This window comes from Andrena cerasifolii, chromosome 10 (assembly GCF_050908995.1).
Source record: "Andrena cerasifolii isolate SP2316 chromosome 10, iyAndCera1_principal, whole genome shotgun sequence".
Classification (NCBI taxonomy): domain Eukaryota; kingdom Metazoa; phylum Arthropoda; class Insecta; order Hymenoptera; family Andrenidae; genus Andrena; species Andrena cerasifolii.
The window spans coordinates 11,440,078-11,460,239 of record NC_135127.1 but is presented as its reverse complement, the minus strand read 5'-3'; the positions used below and the strand labels follow the sequence as shown (position 1 = coordinate 11,460,239).

At 39.2% G+C, this 20,162-nt stretch overlaps 4 protein-coding genes and 1 long non-coding RNA gene across 10 annotated transcripts; 3 read left to right on the top strand and 2 right to left on the bottom strand.

The window, feature by feature from the left end:
* The first annotated feature begins 95 nt into the window (after window positions 1-95).
* On the top strand, window positions 96-1,074 carry LOC143374141 (uncharacterized). The gene is made up of 2 exons (XR_013086617.1): window positions 96-507; window positions 849-1,074. It is a non-coding gene; the product is annotated as an uncharacterized LOC143374141 (long non-coding RNA).
* Window positions 1,075-3,581: 2,507 nt separating this feature from the next.
* Window positions 3,582-6,460, top strand: LOC143373758 (man(5)GlcNAc(2)-PP-dolichol translocation protein RFT1). Of its 3 annotated transcripts, none has more exons than XM_076821284.1 (9): window positions 3,582-3,786; window positions 3,955-4,111; window positions 4,311-4,513; window positions 4,598-4,784; window positions 4,846-5,130; window positions 5,189-5,320; window positions 5,386-5,517; window positions 5,598-6,098; window positions 6,175-6,460. In XM_076821284.1, the coding sequence occupies exons 2-9, from the start codon at window positions 4,052-4,054 to the stop codon at window positions 6,331-6,333; spliced, it is 1,659 nt and encodes a 552-aa protein (XP_076677399.1). In that variant the 5' UTR covers window positions 3,582-3,786; window positions 3,955-4,051; the 3' UTR covers window positions 6,334-6,460. The 3 variants fall into 3 exon arrangements, with proteins under 3 accessions (XP_076677399.1, XP_076677398.1, XP_076677400.1); XM_076821285.1 differs by lacking the exon at window positions 3,582-3,786 and adding an exon at window positions 3,842-3,860; XM_076821283.1 differs by lacking the exon at window positions 3,582-3,786 and having other exon boundaries at window positions 3,801-4,111.
* A 32-nt stretch (window positions 6,461-6,492) lies between these two features.
* Window positions 6,493-7,861, bottom strand: Lamtor5 (Late endosomal/lysosomal adaptor, MAPK and MTOR activator 5). Its single transcript, XM_076821286.1, has 4 exons — window positions 7,690-7,861; window positions 7,423-7,484; window positions 7,238-7,352; window positions 6,493-6,678 (listed from the first exon to the last, which is right to left on the bottom strand). Exons 1-4 carry the CDS (start codon window positions 7,722-7,724, stop codon window positions 6,615-6,617), a joined length of 276 nt encoding a protein of 91 aa, XP_076677401.1. The 5' UTR covers window positions 7,725-7,861; the 3' UTR covers window positions 6,493-6,614.
* Window positions 7,862-8,156: 295 nt separating this feature from the next.
* On the top strand, window positions 8,157-16,469 carry LOC143374428 (cytoplasmic aconitate hydratase). Of its 3 annotated transcripts, none has more exons than XM_076822596.1 (15): window positions 8,157-8,191; window positions 8,752-8,844; window positions 9,006-9,172; window positions 9,247-9,392; window positions 9,639-10,032; window positions 10,104-10,275; window positions 10,371-10,588; window positions 13,810-13,969; window positions 14,061-14,281; window positions 14,476-14,632; window positions 14,709-14,944; window positions 15,029-15,165; window positions 15,244-15,391; window positions 15,466-15,632; window positions 15,849-16,469. In XM_076822596.1, the coding sequence occupies exons 1-15, from the start codon at window positions 8,185-8,187 to the stop codon at window positions 16,099-16,101; spliced, it is 2,676 nt and encodes an 891-aa protein (XP_076678711.1). In that variant the 5' UTR covers window positions 8,157-8,184; the 3' UTR covers window positions 16,102-16,469. The 3 variants fall into 3 exon arrangements, with proteins under 3 accessions (XP_076678711.1, XP_076678710.1, XP_076678709.1); XM_076822595.1 differs by having other exon boundaries at window positions 8,170-8,203; XM_076822594.1 differs by lacking the exon at window positions 8,157-8,191 and adding an exon at window positions 8,418-8,496.
* A 104-nt stretch (window positions 16,470-16,573) lies between these two features.
* On the bottom strand, window positions 16,574-19,378 carry LOC143374429 (F-box/WD repeat-containing protein 4). 2 transcript variants are annotated; one of them, XM_076822597.1, is made up of 7 exons: window positions 19,023-19,378; window positions 18,491-18,769; window positions 18,184-18,404; window positions 18,008-18,110; window positions 17,804-17,932; window positions 17,188-17,335; window positions 16,574-17,116 (listed from the first exon to the last, which is right to left on the bottom strand). In XM_076822597.1, the coding sequence occupies exons 1-7, from the start codon at window positions 19,220-19,222 to the stop codon at window positions 16,916-16,918; spliced, it is 1,281 nt and encodes a 426-aa protein (XP_076678712.1). In that variant the 5' UTR covers window positions 19,223-19,378; the 3' UTR covers window positions 16,574-16,915. The 2 variants fall into 2 exon arrangements, with proteins under 2 accessions (XP_076678712.1, XP_076678713.1); XM_076822598.1 differs by having other exon boundaries at window positions 18,008-18,171; window positions 18,254-18,404; window positions 19,023-19,360.
* Between the last annotated feature and the right edge of the window lie 784 nt (window positions 19,379-20,162).

Here is a 20,162-nt window from a genome sequence, read left to right as displayed (position 1 = left end):
ATGATCAGCGACGACGGGGACGAGGTATAGGAATTTTGTTTTGACTAACCTGTTCCGTGCGTAAATACTGTAATTACCAGTAATTACGTATGTACACCGGGCTTAAAAGTATTGTTCCAACTAGGGTTGATGTCCCAATTACCGTGCTTTGACGCCGACTTGCTCGCGAAGGAACTAATTACTGACTTCTCTTACTTTAATTTTGCTTGGTGAAAATTATATTGGTGTTTTGAAATTTTCTCTTTATTAAGGCACTTTTTCGGGTTGAAAATGTTATTTTTCATATTTTTTTAGTCGAAATAAAAATACATGTTTGTGTCCAATTACTGTGCCTTTTTTTAATAGCGTTCCCGCGGTTAGGTTATGTCTTTGAACTTTGAACTGTTTAAAACATTTTTTTGCTCTACGAGAGGTGTTTTTATGTAATTTTAATATTACATTTTCATTACAAAAGCAAAATATGCAAATATAAATTCCTGTTCACCCGTTCTGAGAAACGAAAGTAAGGTTAGGTTTAGCAGTTACAAATTACACATTATTTTCTATAATTGTTAATTTAGATACTTAACAAAACCAAATGGTTTAACGGAACAGCTGAGAATTTCTTTTCTTATTCATTTTATATTATACATTTCCTATGTACTTTACTGATATGTTAGTAGAATTGTACAGCGTTGAGATGTATTTTACATGAAATAAAGGGGAATTGTCTTAAATTAGGAAGATAATTATATTCTTTATATGTTTTGCCTGAAATTAGTTGTATTTTCTATAATAGACAAATCTATTTGTTGTATTTTCTATAATAGACAAATCAGATTGCTAAAGATATTTTCTTCTTGTTACAGATTAACCTTGGGAACATTTCTCGGTAGACAGGATTGAGGAACTTTAAGTGAGACAAATGATGGAAAGCTGATAGTGATTTTATACATAAAATGAAGTGAAATTATATATTTTATACTTAATAATAATACAATATTAATCAGCATTCATTTCTACATACTTATATTAATTTATTGTAACACTGTAAAAGCCTTTTCTGCAAATAAAGTGGGAAAAACTTGAAAAGAACTGTATTATTATTTAGAAATACCTTTTACATATTCCTATCCAAATTCCAAACCTTTGCAGCTTCGATTCGCAACTTTAAAGGTGACGCCTTTGAAACTGAAATTCAGAATACCTCTGTTCGCTTCATGTTCTCCTGATACCTGGGCCAAAATCTGGCAAAAATTTTCAGAACGCACAAAATTGGGCTTCGTAACAGGAGAACATGATGTCGAAAGAGGTGGCACTAAGTAACGTCTTCGGAGAGAGAATCGAGGATGCCTTCGAAGCTGAAATTCAGAATACCTCTTTTCGCTTCATGTTCTCCTGATACCTGGGCCAAAATCTGGCAAAAATTTTCAGAACGCACAAAATAGGGCTTCGTAACAGGAGAACATGATGTCGAAAGAGGTGGCACTAAGTAACGTCTTCGGAGAGAGAATCGAGGATGCCTTCGAAGCTGAAATTCAGAATACCTCTTTTCGCTTCATGTTCTCCTGATACCTGGGCCAAAATCTGGCAAAAATTTTCAGAACGCACAAAATTGGGCTTCGTAACAGGAGAACATGATGTCGAAAGAGGTGGCACTAAGTAACGTCTTCGGAGAGAAGTAGAAGCCTTGAGCGAAAGTCGATAGAGTTTGAGAGTAGTGAATGGCATATTTAAAGTAGTGCTTTAATGCGAAGATTTTTAAAACCACTCTGCGTGGAAGGATCTTTTTAGGTGTTCTTTTTAGCATGTCTTTTATATGGGATTTGGAATAGGAAGGAGTAAGTAGAGCTCGTTAAATAAAAAAACTCTTTTACCACTTAGCTGCAATTTATTCAAATAAGTGAAATGCAATACAATGAAATGTTACAAGTGTAACTGGGTTAGGTCTGGGTTAGGGGAGGGTTAGGGGTATCCGTTAGGGATTTCTCCACGTAAAAAAAAAAAAAAAAGTCTGGGTTAGATCTGGGTTCGGCTGAAGCAGTATCAGTCGAAAATGCAGCCGGTTTAACGTCTTCTATGTAAAAATTCCTTACCTGTAAAGCAGAAATATACACGATTAATAATCGCTCTAGTTACAGTATGTGAGATTAGTTACATCGCATCGGCACACTCTAAACTCTAAACATGTCACACATATACAAGCACGCACACACGCACAGCATTTCAACAGATTTCAGAGTACGTAGTTGCTGAATTGGCCGCTGCTCGTGTCGCACCCAACGTTACCGACTTATTCTAAAATAAGATTACAGTGCTACGAGTGGTAGGAATTAATATTAAATCTTACCGGAAACATATAAAATCTAAAACGACTAATTTCAATCAACATGTTGCACAATAAAATTATTCCCTTTACTAATATATTTTCATACGTGACAAAATGTTGTAACGTTTCTCCCATTTTCAATAATAGACAAGTCATGTTACTAAAAATATTTTTCTTCTTACAGGTTTTAACTTCGGAATATTTCGACGAAATGGTGGAAACCTTGATAGTAATCACAAGAAAATAGTGACTTTATATACCTTATACTTTATTGTAACACTGTAAAGGCCTTTTATGCAAATAAAACGAAAGAAACTTGAAACAAACTGTATTATTATTCAGAAATACCTTTTACATATTCCTATCCAAATTTCAAATATCTATGGTATTTCCTTAAGAATACCATAGATTTCCTTTGTTAATAAGTCGATATTGAAGAAAATTTTGCAACTAGTGCCCATGGAATACCATTCAGAAATTACAAGCTTCGAGTCTTTCAAAAGCATCACATTAACCGAGAACTGTTTAAAGGCCCATGAAAGGCGTAGCTCTTGTTTGCTACTTTAAGGCGATGCTTTTGAAGCTGAAATAGCCACTAAACATTTGTTGTCATATAGCATATATTTAGGTTATATTTTCTGTCACTTCGAGGAGCCGACCACATAATAATCACGCGTATCCAGTCTGCGCATTTTCACTAGCCCAATTCAACATTCAATACAATTTTGTATATATAATGTTTGTTGATAACTGCTTTCTGCAGAGGACGTGTAATAAGTGTATTTCATGTTCTGTTTCGGTGCTTTGCTAATAAAAAAATGTCTAACCTAACAAATTTCATTTTCTGGGGACATTCCCTAATCTATTTTCCCTTTTCACTTAGAATTCCTTACTGCTAACGTAGAATATTGTAGCATAAGCACATTTCAAGTAATTAAAATGTACAATGAATTTTCTACGTTTACAGTACCAGCCGACTTTCTGTTTAAATTTTTATAAGTATAACGGAACAGCTGAGAATTTCTTTCCTTATTCAGAATAGAATACAGAAATAGCAAACAGCTCCCTCTCGCGTTCACCGGGTAATCGTCGATCTATCGGTATTACCATTTCTGTGCAGAAAAAAAAGCTGTAATACCGACCTGCCGAATCGGCCAGGTCACGTGACGTGTCTACCCCCTTAATACTAAGTACTATTTTCATGCATAACATGTAGACACGGGATGATTGATAACTATCCACGTAAATATAATGATTTGATGAGTTTAATTATTAGCCTGCATTAGTCGATAAATGATTTCAAATGTTCCTAGATGAAACGCGACCGTCAATTCTTCCTTTGCTATAGCATCGCGAAACAAGAAATGCCAGGAAACAAATGAAAAACATATGACGGAAAAAGTTGTCATCAACAATATTCTTCAGGACAGCTTTTCTGTCGCAGGAATAGATGAAGATGCATAACAGAAAATAACTAGGTACGATACATATCTATACCACTCTACGTGTATAGAGAATGAACCGAATTACGTCATGAAAGCTGTTAGATGCAGTATGAGGAAATTCTTGGCTTTTGTACTTGCTGCATTCTGGTCAGTCGGCAGCGAGAAGAAAATCTGCAAAAAATGATTGATTTCATATTTTAGGTATTATTAAAGTGATTCACATAACCTCGAATTTCATTCGCACCACTTAGGGCGGGAATCTCGAAAGATTTATGCCTGAGCTCGATCGCCCGTAAAAATGTCACAAAACATTTTGAAAAGCAGCTTGGAAAATGCTTCCTTCAATATCGTCTTTCAGGTATTTTCCGAACATAACAACCATTCTAACTAACGCATTTATCTTATCTTAATGATTATCATGTCAGATCTATAATAGAAAACTTATGTCATATTTATAAATATAAATTATTTTACTGTCACCCATATTTCTAGACAGCCGTATTTTAACGGAAATAAACTATGCGAACAAAACAATTTTTAATGATTTCTTCTTGTAGATATTATGCCGAGGTGTTACTTTTATTCTGAATGCTTTCGTCGTACGACACGTGGGTCAAGCAGTTTTAGGAGTTATAAATGTGCGGCTGCTGCTCTTGGAATCAATGATCCTGTTCTTATCTCGAGAACCATTCATGAAAGCATGTTTAACTAACACAGCAGAGCATAATTGGGCGCAAGTTGTAAATCTGTTATGGATGACGTTAGTATTTAAATTCTGTATTAATACATGTTACGCTTACTTTATACGATTCTAGGGATACTTAAATTTCGAATATCTTTCCAGGGTTCCTATATGCCTCGCAATGTCTCTAACGTTTGGATACATTTGGCTCTTTGTTTTAACAGCGTCCGAAGCGTTACCATCGTATTACACATTCGCAGTCTGGGCGGTCGCTTTATCTTGCATCATTGAATTGTCATCTCTGATTGTTCAGCTGGTCGCTAGTGCATTTCTATTCGTTAGACTGAAAGTAAGACGTCGGTCGCGAAATATTGAAACGAATTCAAAATGTTAACTGTTCAATTTTCTAGATTATACTGGATACCATCATGATCGCCATTCGAACTTTGACATTTGTCCCTTTAATACTTTATAACTCAGACAACGCGTTGCTTGCATTCGGCGTGGCGCAACTAGTCGCAGCAATATTTTATACTTCTAGTCACTACGTGTATTTCCATTATTATATTAAAAAGATGAACAAGTGTAAATTGAAACGAAGAATGTCGTTGAAAGATAGTAGCGATGAATACGTCGTCAGAGAATTTCCATTTCAAACAGTCTCAGACTTTCTGCCTGGGCGATTGGAAAACAAAGTATGTACGAACGTGTATCCGTTTTATATTACGTTTACACTAAAGCTACTCTTTTTAGGAATCTTATCTAGATAAGAAGCTGACTATCCTTACATGGAGTTTCTTCAGACAGGGCATTCTGAAACAAATTTTGACGGAAGGTGAAAGGCTAATAATGACGGTGATGCCAGTATTAACATTTACCGAGCAGGTATTCACCTCAAGCAATTATTCATAATCCTGCTTTCGCAACTTAATTCTTCTTTCTCGTAAAAGGGAACATACGAGATTGTGAATAATCTAGGGTCTCTAGCAGCCAGATTTATTTTCCGTCCAATAGAGGAAAGCGGGTACTTCTATTTCACCCAAATGGTGAAACGAGACAAAGCGATTAACGATCAAAATCCCGTAGGTATCAGTTGGAAGACTAGAACATGCCACGCGTGCATTTATCATAGATCGATTATAATCTAAACCGTGTGTTTCAGGTAAAAGTTCAAGAAAGCGTGAACGTTCTTACGCATTTATGTTCAGCTGTTATGTCTATCGGCCTCGTTGTTTTAGTGTTCGGACAGTCGTATTCGAGCACACTGCTGTGGTTGTACGGTGGCTCGAAATTAACTTCGTATCTGCCGATACTTTTAATGAGAGCGCATTGCCTGGCCATTTTACTATTGGGAATAAATGGGGTGACAGAATGTTACACCAATGCCACAGCCGATAGCGCAACTATAAATAAAAGCAACTGGATTATGATTTACGAATCAATCGCGTTCCTGGGCGCATCGTATTTGTTTGCTATTTGGTTCGGACCGGTTGGTTTCATTCTCGGGAATTGTGTGAACATGAGCTTAAGGATCCTGCATTCGACTATCTTCATTAACAGAAGATACAAAGATACGATATACCGTCCATTGCGTGGTTTGGTACCAAAGCCCATATTTTCAGCTTCCCTTCTCATAGCAGCTTTGGTCACCACCGTGTCCCATGTAAAAGAATCATCTATTCACCCTCCGCGTATCACCGAAAAGTCTAGCATTACATTTCACGTATTTTATGCTTCAGGCTTACTGTTTCCCGGATCAGAAAGTCTGCCACTTGATCGTTGGAATGATAATGTTCATGGTAATACTTATATCTTGGATATACGAGCATCACGACCTGATCAGGCTCGGAACGAATAAGTGGTACGAGAGAAGGAACAGACACAAGAAGAGCGACTGACCTTAACTTTGTTAACGGCGATCATTTATTTACATACAAATTGTCCACAGAGGTGCTCCAACGCGAAAGTTATGTAAATCTTATAAAGTTCAATAATTATGTATTTTCTACACTGTTATAGTTCAAATCAAGTACAAGTTCAAATTACCCTATGTCAACGGAGTTATATTACAATTATTTATTCAGTTTACACATACGTACAATTAACAGAATGAGTTTAAAGATAACGGACCTTAACTTAGAGATAACCAGTATTATTAGTTTCAGTAACAGAAGTTATTTTATACAGAGACATGCTTGTAAATTCCACCTACTAGTCGACCTTTGCGTTGTATAAGGCACATCCTACAAAATCATTTATATTTCTCATTATTAAGTCTAGCGACTCGTTTTATATCAAAGACTCATTCAGTTTCAATATCGTTCGAACGAATTTCTTGGTTAATAATTCGATACTTTGTATGTTAATGTTCTAAATACATAGATCATTAAATGTTAATGTGAACTTTTCCTCTGGGACACCTTTTTTTTCACCGAAAATTTATATGGATCGAAAGCACGTATCAAATAACATGCAAAAATAATAATTTTGAGTTTAGGAATCTATTCGTTGAAAAGTTATGAGGCGAAAAAATGGCAAAATTTGGACATATTTTCTAATCTTTATTGTGACAGTTACAGTGGTTGTTGCATATGATTCGTTGTTGAAGGTTGGAGGGGTAGGAGTAGTAGCTTCTTTTCATCAAATTTCACAGTCCTTTTTAATTAATAACTTTTTACTGAATAGATTCCTAAACTTAAAATTGTTACGTGCTTTCAATCCATATAATGTTTCGGTGAAAAAAAAGGTTTCCCACAGGAAAAGTTTACCTAAATGTTAAATTATAAAAACTCCCTGCATTACCTATTATCATTCTGAAAGGACACAATTGGAGCTGGCGATTCGGGCTCCAATTTGGCGACCTGGTCGGCAATAGCCACGAGTATTCCAGCACTGTCGATGGATGCATCCCCTTTAACTAAACATATTCGTATTATTTTTATTCTGTCTACCACTCCACGTATTCCATACGATTATAAAGAACGTACCTCCCAAACACAATCCTGCTTCATCAGCCAAGAGGCAACCAATCGTACTTTCGAAATTATTTCTAAACACAAACCAGCAAGTATCACATTAAATCTGAACATTAACGTTTACCGCAAATGAAAGTTTAATCGTTAAATATTTTATAACTATATTTTATAACTGCGAAAGACGATTTGCAAGAACTTGCATCGCCTGCGAGAATGTAAACATCGACTTGTTCACAGCTTCTCGGCGTACAAGAGTATTGCTTCGCGTATTTAACTTACACATCATCTAGCGTCGTTTCTAAATTTCTCTCCATTTCTTAGCTTCGGTTGAAAATTCACCGAGTATACTTCTTACAAATCGGATATTTATTCACTGCAATCTGATCTGACGTATCCACCATAAATATTATGACTTCGTAGAGGCAACAATCGCAACAGCAGGAACAGTTTTATCGAACCGTTCGATAGATCGCAAGGAATTCGAGAATTCGTTATCGATTATCGTACACTAGGGTGTCGTCGAAATAAGTATGTTTTCCAACGATTTCTATTTTCACTTTGGAAATGGAATATTACGATTTATATAATATAAAATTGAAGTACGACAAAGGGAATAGGAAGCATTCTCTTTATTTATTTCTCGCTTACAGGTGTATAAAATCTTGAAAATTTGAAGTTTCATTCGCGAGGGGAAGTTGAAAATATTTATGCTACCCTGTATAAGTAATACATATCGCTAGCGAACTGGACGACGTGACTATTTCAGTGACAATCATGGCTGGTAAGTGTGAAGGTGTGCCTTTGTTGCTCCTAGTTGTGTCAATAAATAGCTTGCAAATTACGTTAAATACTAAACAGAATCGTAGATTCATTTCTACGATTTCATCGTCTTTCGTATAAAACATCGAAATATTACGTTATTTAACGTAATACTTTAATTTGCATAACGTTATGCAGCTAGTGCTCTAATTTAAGAAGAGTCGCTTCTAGACTCTGTATTCCTTCGCTATTTCCCCGTGAAAATGTGCGATAATACCGAATTTATTGTCACCTTGTCGTGTACTTCGAAAAAGAACCGAGTCCAAAGTAAGAAGTGCATCGTGCAGGGGTCATAATGAAATCGTGACACCTGTTACATTTGACAAGTGTATCGCACAAATATTCCTCACGCGTTCGCGTGTTTTCGAAAAATTCTGTCAACAGTTCGAATCACATACTCGTTCGTTTTACAAGTCAATACAGATCACATGCCAAATCAGACCGTAATTCACTCGTAATTGAAAGAATTTTACAAGTTACGTGTACAGTGGTTTATATACGTTTGTTATTTATTTGTTTCAGGCGAAAATCCGTACAACTATTTGCTGAAAACTATAAGAATTGGATCCAAAGAATATGAGTACTACGACCTTAGCTCTTTTGGGAACAAATATGGTATGTATCTGGAAATTATTATTTATTATTTCCTTTAACATTGAATCCAAGAATGTTTACATTTAACATCGTAGCGAGTCAGTAATCATTATTGTATAGAAGTTTTATCTGACAAACGGATTCTATAATAAAAGATTCTAAGATTAGCGATCTTTATGTAGCCAGGCTGCCCTTCTCGATTAGAGTGCTGTTGGAAAGTGCCTTAAGGAACTGTGACAAATTTCATGTAAAAGAGGGCGATGTAGAAAAAATCTTAGATTGGGAAAATAACCAGGCTCTTGAAGAAGGAGTGGAAGTGTTTTTCAAATCAGCTAGGGTCATATTACAGGTGCGCATAGAATTATAATACATTACGCGACAAGTTATCGAATTGCTCTTACTATTAATTTCAATTTCAAATAGGATTTCACTGGTGTACCGTCGGTGGTAGATTTCGCAGCTATGAGAGACGCTGTAAAGAAACTAGGAGGTGACCCGGACAAGATAAATCCTATCTGCCCGTCGGATCTCGTGATTGATCATTCTGTACAAGTTGATTTCATCAGAACGTACGTCCGTTATTCCCAATTGTTGCATCGAGCCGCATAACTGAAAGAATGAAATAGGCACAAGATTGTTATGCGATCTATCTTCCACTGTGAATTATTACGTAATCAGATCCAAGTCCAAAAAATGTTTTGTTCGGGATCGAAAGGAGCATAAAGATAGTGTCCAAATATTCAAAGCAACGGTGATAGTTCGGTATAATGTGAGGAAGATAACAGTCTTGATAAGCATATCATTTTTTTTTCTAGTAACGATGCTCTGAAGAAGAACGAGGAGATTGAATTCGAGAGAAACAAGGAGAGATTCATGTTTTTGAAATGGGGAGCCAAGGCGTTCGAAAATATGCTGATTGTACCTCCGGGAAGTGGAATAGTACATCAAGTGAATTTAGAATATTTAGCGAGAGTTGTGTTCGATAACAACAAGTTGCTCTACCCTGATAGCGTAGTTGGAACAGATTCTCATACAACCATGATAAACGGCCTTGGCGTGCTTGGTTGGGGTGTCGGAGGGATCGAAGCGGAAGCTGTTATGTTAGGACAAGCCTTATCGATGTTGCTACCAAAAGTTGTGGGGTATAGATTAGATGGAGTCCTAAATCAGTACGCTACTTCCACAGATCTTGTCCTCACGATCACGAAGGTAGGAATCATCGGGCACTGATAGTTTCTCGTAAGAAATCTTTATTAACTGATGTAGTAACGTACTTACAGAACCTGCGTCAAATTGGAGTAGTCGGAAAGTTTGTAGAATTTTTCGGGCCAGGTGTGTCTCAGCTGAGTATCGCGGATCGTGCTACGATATCAAACATGTGTCCAGAGTACGGTGCCACTGTTGGATTCTTCCCAGTCGACCAGCAGAGTTTGTTGTACCTAAGACAAACAGGTATGCGCAAAAGCTAACAAGTCTCTATTGAGAATAAATTTGAAAAAAAGAAAAAGGAAGCTATAGACTTTTATCCGTAAAAACGCGCCTTACAGGTAGATGCGAAGAACATATCAATAGAATCGAGAAGTATCTCACCGCTGTGTGTATGCTGAGGGACTACGACGACGAAAACCAGGATCCCATATTCTCAGAAGTGGTCACGCTAGATCTATCAACCGTGGTGTCCAGTGTTAGTGGTCCGAAGAGGCCCCACGACCGCATCTCCGTCGTGGATATGAAAACCGACTTCAGGAACTGCCTTACCAATAAGGTGGGTACAGTTTAAAACCCATTTTCACATCAACATCCTAATGTACCCTATCGACATGCCAGCATAAGTCATGCAGAGGTTTCAATGGCCAAGGTGCAGAGCGATGATCGGTTAGTACTCGTATGGGACAAACATAACCCAGTGACGATCCATCATTACCGTCAAACGGGATCACGTTTATCCCATGCTGTACTTCCACCAGTGCCAACGGGAGTGCCATTCTCGTGTGCAAGCGCGCGAAGTGCTGTGGTCGGAATGGTGACGAAGGGAGATGAAAAAATCCCAGGTAACTACTGCTGTGATATGAATCTCTGAGGGCGACACATCACGGCAAGAGTTCCTCCGGACTATTCCATCTGGAAGCGATTACTATCTGATGATGTACATTCAAAAGCGAGACCTTGCAGCCGTAATCCCCGTGGCGACGACCAGAAACAAAAGAATTACCTTGCATGTGCGTTGGTGAATAGCGCCGCGATGTTCGGGAGCGTAGACCACGAGGCTATGTCTCGTACATTTTGCCTTGCTGATCTAGCTTTATGATCCTTTGATTCACCATACAGTTAGATCACCAAAGAAAAATAAACGGGACGTTAGGGATGCTGCTGTTGAGCCTGTCGAAGCTCGGTCAGTTCCACAGTGGTCAATCTTGATATCGGGGACGAGTATTTCGATCTAGTCACGATCTTCATTTCGACGTTCCACTAGATGAATACTACGTCCCTGATAACAAGGTAAGGGGTTGAATGTCTCGATGACGCAGCTTCGTAGAGGCTCGAAGAACAGGGGCGAACATTGGATGAATCCTACCCGGTGAGGCTTTCTATTCCATCCACACCGGACGAGATTTCATCCAACAGCCGCCTCCTTTACTCTGCGCAACAGGAACCGCTTGCAGGAACTCTCGAAGGCCCGGGAGATACTGGAGACTAAGGTCTTCATTGGCGAACTTTCGACTAATTATACAGAAAAATGTGTATCTAAGAACTCTTGGGAGTACGAACGTCGAAGGAGAACTACCACTGTTTTACTAAATTTGTAAAAGTTGAGAGAACTGCACTCTGACTTTGACCGCGACTGCGATCGCCCGCACGCACTGTTAATTCCACACTGTGACCTTCCGTGCCAGGCGAGCCACATTTATACGTTCCCAGGCAGCCCCCTCCCCTCGGTCAAGCGGTGCACCGTCCTCGCCGATTTGGTGTACATTCCACGAATTTCGTGACACCTTCGTGTAGACGATGAAGATTCTGTTGCGGAAAATTCTGTGCCTGCATCTTTATTATTCTACAAACAACGAGGTTGAAATTATGCATTGCTTTTGAGAATATCCAGCAAGTTAATTGTGAAATGATATAGTAGCAATTACTCTGTATAAGAGATGTTACCGAAGTTTTGGTAAGAGCTTTGTTTCTCTGTTTAAGCTGGATCATTTGAAGCATTTTGCTTAGAAGTTTAAGGATCACGGACGCGATGAAATGCGAATAGAGAATAATTAATGGAAATTCGACGGTGTCCGTGGATTGTTAATTTAATTGGGAAAAGAAGAGTCTACGCGTTGAATGAAATTGGAAGCGGCGCTCGGTGTGAACGCGATGAAGCGGCGACGTGCGCTTTGCGCATTTTAAAAACACAGGACCGATCGATTTCTATTGAAAGATGTTCAACAGTGGATTCGCATTACTGTGCTATCACAGCAAGGACATTTGCTGAAAACTCATCCACGTGAATCATAGAGAGCTGACGTTCCTGCCGCATGAAATTCAATGCCTTTTTACCGTCGACTTTTTCGGGCGTCATCAATGATCTAGCCGACTCGAGGATCGCTCGGTCTCGTTTCCTTCGGAAGCATTCTTGGCGAGCTACAGAATCGAAAAGCGAAAATTAAGCTTCCTAAAGATTTCAAACTATTGCGGAGCTGGTTAATAACGACTGAAAATGTGAATAATTCATGTCCAAAATTTGCAATTAGTTCGATTTGATGGTAAGAAATAATTTTCAAAGTGATCAGTTTTCAGGATTTAAAATCTATAAAATTATGGTAGGAAAACTGAGTGATTGGTTGAAGGGAAAAAGAGAGTTTATATAATATACGTACCACGAGTGATCGATCAATCTAGAATTTCACGACGAACGTGAGCAACTGACTTCGATGAAGCTATGAACGTCGTGTGCCAGCCTCGCTAAAATTGCTGATACAACAGCCATTCATTTTGCGAAGCTCACACATTTTATTGCAAACTACCGTCTGTGCTTCGTATTGCAACGATCGGTCTTGCCAACGTATTAACCGGCATCGCTTCTAGCGATATTCTGCATTCAGTATTATGTATAAAATCATTTGTGCAATTAGCGATTAGGAATAATGCTTGAATATCGCCGATAGATTTTCCGCGGGCCATTGAGCGTCCATTGCAGTAAACCTAACGTCTCCCCTCGAAGGGTTTCGCTTGTCCCTTTAGATTCTGTCCGCTCCACCGAAATCAAAAGAATGGTGAAAGTAGACCTGGCCGCGAGGAAAGGCCCATGCGATGACGTCGACCGTCTAATTGTCCAAAACAATGCGTATCCCTCGCAGGCTAAGGGATACCCTCGGATACTCAGGCAATGACTTCGATCGGCTTACCTTTCAGGAAGTAATTATGCCTCTAAATGACCCTCCAACGGTTTCCTAAATGAGCACTGCAACTTGAGGAAATATTCGAATTTCCAGAATAGGCTGAAGCACCGTCAATGTATTCTACCTTCGTTGAAATACTACAGATATGTTAGATTCGATTAATGTTGCATTCTCGAGGTGACGATACTTTTATACTTTGAGCATCGAACGTTCCAGCAAATGTAGAACCGCTGGGTTTAGAATACGAGAATGCTTCTTCAGCGAATCATTGGTCGGACAATGAATTCTAGATGCAAAAAGGTCGTTCACATTCTTGGATCATCAGTCTTCGATTATATGAAAGGATTCGTATGGCTCTGTATGAAGGAATGTACTGCGTAGACTAATTCTTTAGCTCGGGAGAAGCTACAAAAGAGAGCTCTGGATTAAAAAGATAGTAATACTTAAATCGTTTGTTTTGTAATACTAAATAATCTCGCAATCGCAGCAAAGTGAATTGCACGAAGCGTGAATTACTTTTTAGGAAAAATGTACGAAGCATTTGAGCGTGTTTAAAAATTATATAATGTCTGTACTGCATATAAACGATTTTTCTGTTCAGGTAGGATTCAAGGGGTACGGCTTAAGTCCTGAGAAGCTGGACGCCGTGGGTATGTTTGAATTCGAGGGGAAGGATTACAAACTGAGGCACGGCTCCGTGGTCATCGCTGCAATTACTAGCTGTACTAACACTAGCAACCCCAGCGTTATGCTTGGAGCAGGTATTACGATCCGAGGATTTATTATAACTACATCCTGCAGTACACTTCATCATACTAGTTATCGTGACGATCCCTGTTGATTAAATTTCAGGCCTCCTCGCGAAGAAGGCCGTCGAGGCTGGTTTGACCGTCCCGCCTTACATCAAGACATCCGTGTCGCCGGGATCAGGCGTGGTTACTTATTACCTGGAGGAAAGCGGCGTTGTTCCCTACCTGTCGAAATTAGGATTCGATATTGTCGGTTATGGGTGCATGACCTGCATTGGTAATAGCGGTCCTCTTCTCGACGTCATTACTGAAACTCTGGAAAAAGTAAGGACGCCGTAAAGCTTCGTCCTTTTACCTTCCCCATTTTTCATCCGCAGCTCAGTTTATCCATTTCTATTAATAAAACATTCGGCATTTCTTTCGCGGTGGCTTTTCACCGGATAGAAGAGAATAGTAAATTAATATATCTATGTGTTTTGCTTCTCTAACGTTAACTATCACAATTTTCATTCATATAGAATGATCTCGTATGCTGCGGTGTGCTGTCTGGCAACCGAAATTTCGAAGGGAGGGTCCATTCTCACACGCGAGCGAATTATCTGGCGTCGCCGCTCTTAGTAATTGCTTACGCTATTGCTGGGACAGTGAACATAGATTTCGAGGCGGAACCGCTGGGTAAATAATTGCACCTCGTCATAAAGTGTGACTCAAGTAAAGTATGACTCGGAGATACAAGGTTGAACACTTTTAGGTCGCAGAGAGGATGGCACCCCAGTATTCCTCCAAGATATTTGGCCCACCAGAACGGAGATTCAAGCCGTGGAACAGAAATATGTAATTCCAGCTATGTTTAGAGAAGTTTATAGCAAGATAGAGAAGGGCAGTGGAAGCTGGGCAAATTTAGTGGCTCCTAATAGTATATTATATCCATGGGATCCGGATTCCACCTACATCAAGAGTCCGCCTTATTTTAATGATTTGACAAAGGTGAATTCAGAATTCCTGCAAATGTTTATAGATTAGCGGAAGATAGCTATTTGGTTACTCAGTCAAATTATTTGTTACGCTTAGGAATTGCCAAAGATAGAACCTGTGAGGAAAGCACGCGTCCTTTTGAATCTTGGGGATTCCGTTACGACGGATCACATTAGCCCAGCTGGAAGTATTGCGCGTAATTCCCCAGCTGCAAGGTACCTCGCGGACCGCGGGTACGTTCAACATAATTACGAATATCTGCAAAATGTGTCGCCCGATCTGTTGGTTTTCAAACATTTCTTAATTTGCAGATTGACACCGAAAGAGTTTAATTCGTACGGATCGCGCAGAGGCAACGACGCTGTAATGGTACGAGGCACGTTCGCCAACATTCGTCTACTGAACAAATTCGTTGGGAAACCTGGAGCACGTACAATTCACATTCCGACTAACGAGGAGGTTCGTCAAAAGTTTAAAATCAAATTGAATTACACCCGCAGGCTTCTCGAGCGTAATTATCAATGGAATTGTAGATGGACGTCTTCGACGCGGCAGAAAAATACGCGAAGGAGCAGACACCGTTAATTATTCTAGTTGGCAAGGACTACGGAGCTGGATCATCCAGAGATTGGGCTGCGAAGGGCCCATTTCTTCTTGGAATTCGAGCAGTTATAGCAGAGTCCTACGAAAGAATACATAGGTAAATTCTTGTTCACTTTTTTTTCTAAATAAAAGAATACTCTTACTGCACGAGCGCATATTGGGTATGACGCGACGTAAAATTACGAAGGAACTATGCCATAGTATTATTACAATTTGTGTTTGAAATGTCGTCATCTTTATAGCCTTCGAAGCGAAATTCCTGAAAAGGTTTCGCGCTTAATAACATTTTATTGACACTCCCTTACCGTTCCAGGTCAAATTTGGTAGGTATGGGCATTATTCCCTTGCAATACCTGGACGGACAATCCGCGGAGTCCTTGGGGTTGACCGGTTTAGAGGTTTACAATATAGCAGTTCCCGAGGATTACCAGGCTGGTCAGCACATCACCGTTACCACGGATGACGGGAAGAGCTTCGAAGTAATAGCACGGTTCGACACCGAGGTGGATTTAACGTACTTCAGACACGGCGGCATTCTAAATTACATGGTCAGGAAAATGCTTTGATAGAGTTTCCACGGATAGCGGAATATGAGTTGCGTTATCGGAAGAGGTTACTTAATTACTTAAGTTTGGGTTTGGATTTACAGCATATGTCTGATCATATCCATATCCGTTATAACAGTGAAGGAAGTAAATATATAATGAATACAATATACTGCTTCTTCGCTGTGAAATTATAAAATGGGCTGAAGGAACAAACATGTTAAATCTAATTGCATAAATATATTTATTTTTGCGTATTATAAATCCTCTTACAGTGGAGATCACTAGTTGGGCAAGCGGCTGATGGAGGGAACGGCTTAAAATATCCTTGCCGACGAGTATAAGCAAGTTATAGAATTATTAGCTTCGCACGCTTGCCCAGTTTTTTTTTTAAATCTCGGGATATCATATTTAAAACCATTTTTAATGAAGCTGGCCAAGCGTGCGGAGAAAATATTCTGATCTCTCTATACTCATCGATTCCTACACTCTGAATCCCGGTTACGCTCGAAATGCGCTTGTCCAGCTTGTAAGAATTCCCTACTAGTTGAATTAGTTTAAATTACGCAAACTTTTACACGAGAAAGTTCGAAGTCATCTGGAGGTAGCCTGATTTGTTACGAATTTCTTATATTTTATAATCATTGTTTTAAATAAATCGTGGGGAAACTAATACTTGTTGACCGAATAAAGTGTTGATAATTATTCAATATAAAGTACTCTTTTTTTTTTTTACCTAGAATCAAACTTTCCGGATAGTTCAAATTATAAAGTACTTCGGTCTACGTGATTCATACTTTGTACTAGTTAATATACTTTTGATTGTGCATTCGTTCTATACAGTCCAGTTCGCGTTGTTCCAATTCAATCTGACTTGCTCGTAATTAAGAATTTCTTTGTAATTGGTCTCTTTGTAAGAATATCCTGAGAATGTAAGTTCGACTAAGTGTTGATCCGTCGCTCCATACAAATGACTGCTGTCGAAACTTAGACCGTAAACAGGGCTCGACATTCTGCAGAGGTTCAGGAAATAGAGCTGCAGGAAGAAGATAAATAGTATCGTAAAAAATAGTACAACGTGAAATATAGTTGAAGCAAGTAACTAACTTGTACGTAGTTTTTCTGCCTTTGATCCCAGAGGACAGTTTTGCAGTTGAATTGAGTACCAGCGATCATAGAATAACAATAATCTGACGATAAACAATACAAAGTTGCATCCGTTGGATCTGGCCACGAATACACACACGTTCCCGTTCTGAAACCAAATTCGATAAAATCAAGTCTAATAATGATTTTAACACTGCATTGTTATTAATATTCCAAAATATATTCGGTGTATCTGTTACTGTGAAAGCCCGAATACCAGTGAATCTTAAGATCTACCGGTAAAACCTAAGATTTACCAACCAACGTATGAGTAGAAGAGTACAAGAAGGGTGGTTACGGGCACCGTAAACGTCCCATTCAGAAATTATAGATTAAAGACTATAGACTATATATTAAATTTGAATAAAAAAAATCTGGAGCAGTAAAAATCTTCCATGCTCCGGCTCTGCTCTTGCTCCGGGCAAAACTCCAGCTCCGAGAATTAATAAATAAGATTTCAACTCCCCAGTGAACATTATTTCGGGCTTTTACAAACGTTGCTTAGTAAATCTTAGGTTTTACCAGTAATTCTTAAGATTTAGCGTATTCGGGCTTTTACAGTACCACATCTATGTACCTCATGTCCCATTTCCGAATGTAGGTGTCATAGCCACACGTAAGCAGAACGTGCGGGTTATCCCAAACCATGTCTAACACTCCTGCTCCTCTCCTCCAATTGTGTTTTAGTATATCACATTCGCTGTAACTAAAATACTTTCTATTACACAGTCTGACTTGTTTTCAACGACTCTATTTCATTCCTTTTGAAATTGTAACGTACCATTCAAGGTCAAATATTCGAAGCGGTGGATTATCACTATTGCCAGCCGAACCAATAGCAACCCTTTTGCTTGTTGGATCTGCGGAAAGGGACCACACTCTATCTGCAATGTTTATAGTTGCTAAAGGTAAATTTAAAATTCTCTGTCCAACAGGTCCCCAAATCTAGATATTCACATCTTTTAGTGCCATATATTAAAAAATACGGAGAACACTCGCCGCGATATTTTACATTCAAGAAAGCTACCTTCACCGTTCCATCGCCGGAACCGGATATAATCGCCTTACTAGTCTCATCTACAGCGTTCACGTCGCAAGAGTGAGCTCTGTCTATGCTGCAGTAGAAGTCTATTCGTTCGTTGCATCTTGACTTTATCCGAAATTGTAGGCTGCCGTCTCTGCGAAGAGTTTGTTGATTTAGTAGGTGTATCGGGTAGTAATACGTACGTGTGACTCGCCTTACATAGAGACGAGCGCTACGTACCTGTGACCAGTGATGATACATTCGTTTCTAACTATAAACTTGCATATGTCACTTCTAATGTTATTGCTAACTAAGATACTGTTGCGCTCGTAGGGAGGTTTCGAACGTTTAAAACCGCGCAATTGGTATCCGCCGCTCCACCACAGAATGTCCCCGGTCAACTGGACCCATGGCATCAGCTTTATCTTGTGCGAGAAGAGGACCTTCTTCTCGTACTTGCCATATTGCCAATTCTGCGAAACGTGCCACTTTTTGCGCAGACATACCAGTGGATCGCATCTGTGAAATTGAAATAATCTTTAGATGTTTGATGGTATATACAGGATTCATCTTCCCCAATGCTACTTTGAACCTTGACAAGAACCAAGGTGCTTGGAGCTTTTAAAATATCCTACATGTTTTGGTACACGCATGTTGTTTTCCAGATCGACGTAAACTAAATATAGTCGTGAAAATGCGCGAACGAGTGGAAATGAAAGTATGTCATTGGGAATATTTACTGGAGGTAGAAAAACAACATAACCAAACGCACCTTTCGCGAAATGTTTTTGCAGCCTGGTTTGTCACGACTGGCTGCTTACTCTTTTTAATCCAAAGCGTGTCTTCGGATATGATGTCATAGAATCGTGTGCATACTTCACTGAGCCGCACCAAATCGAACGCATGACAGTAGTCGAAAATTAAGATGAGAACGTCAGATGGCAAGGTGTCTAAACGCCAAGCATCTGTCATTTTTCTCGAATCGATCACGTGACGACCGCGAATAGACTAGCCAGTTAAAACTTGAAAGTTGCGCAAACTATCGCGCCCAAAAGTTTCCCGGTTCATCTATCTCCAGTGGAAACAAGACGTGACATTAGAGAGCAGGAAAAATGTTTCTCGAAATGTGAGATTAATGGCATTCGACATTCCATCGATTACGGATCGTCAAGCACCGTACAGACACATAGATTCAACATCTGATGCAAATTCTTATCAGCTGACACGGGTGCGCGTGAGCTCCCTTATCGGTTGAGTATGGAATAAGTATACAACGTCATCAGCGGTACGAAATGAAACTAAAGTATATCTTATCTGGAGAAGCTGTAAAAATTATATGCAACTCCTTCATTGTTATACAATATTCATCTACGTGTCATGAAGTTTCTTAAAATTATAAATCGACTAGACCGAACAAACGATACTTGACATAAGTCGATTCAACTCAGACGGATTCCGACGGAGGTTGTTGCCCGTTGTTGTCTATCTGATACTTGCAAAACCATGCGAAATGAAAATATGCACTCTTCGCTATTCTCCGTAATAAATCTTCCGCGTTTTTCATTTTAAATTGAATACTTATTAACCTAAAGAAGCGCTCTCTAAGAAACCCGCACGTTCTGAATATCTTTGTCTTCTTTTAAATAGCATTCCCTCTCACTCAAAGTCTCGTGGACCAATCACGTGACTGGTTTTGATGGTAAAAACGAGCGTCAGCATGAAATCGCACCTTCATGCGCTCCTGTTACCAGGAGAGAAAAAGTATCAGGCGCGCATAACCAAAGTTAGTGGCACGCCATCTATCTCTGTCCTCGTCGCATACTGTAGCTCTCTCTGTCTCGCACATTTCACCCACCACCTACCTCCTTCATCATCATGTGTTCCTATTAACTCCGAAGAATTTCAGCTCCCA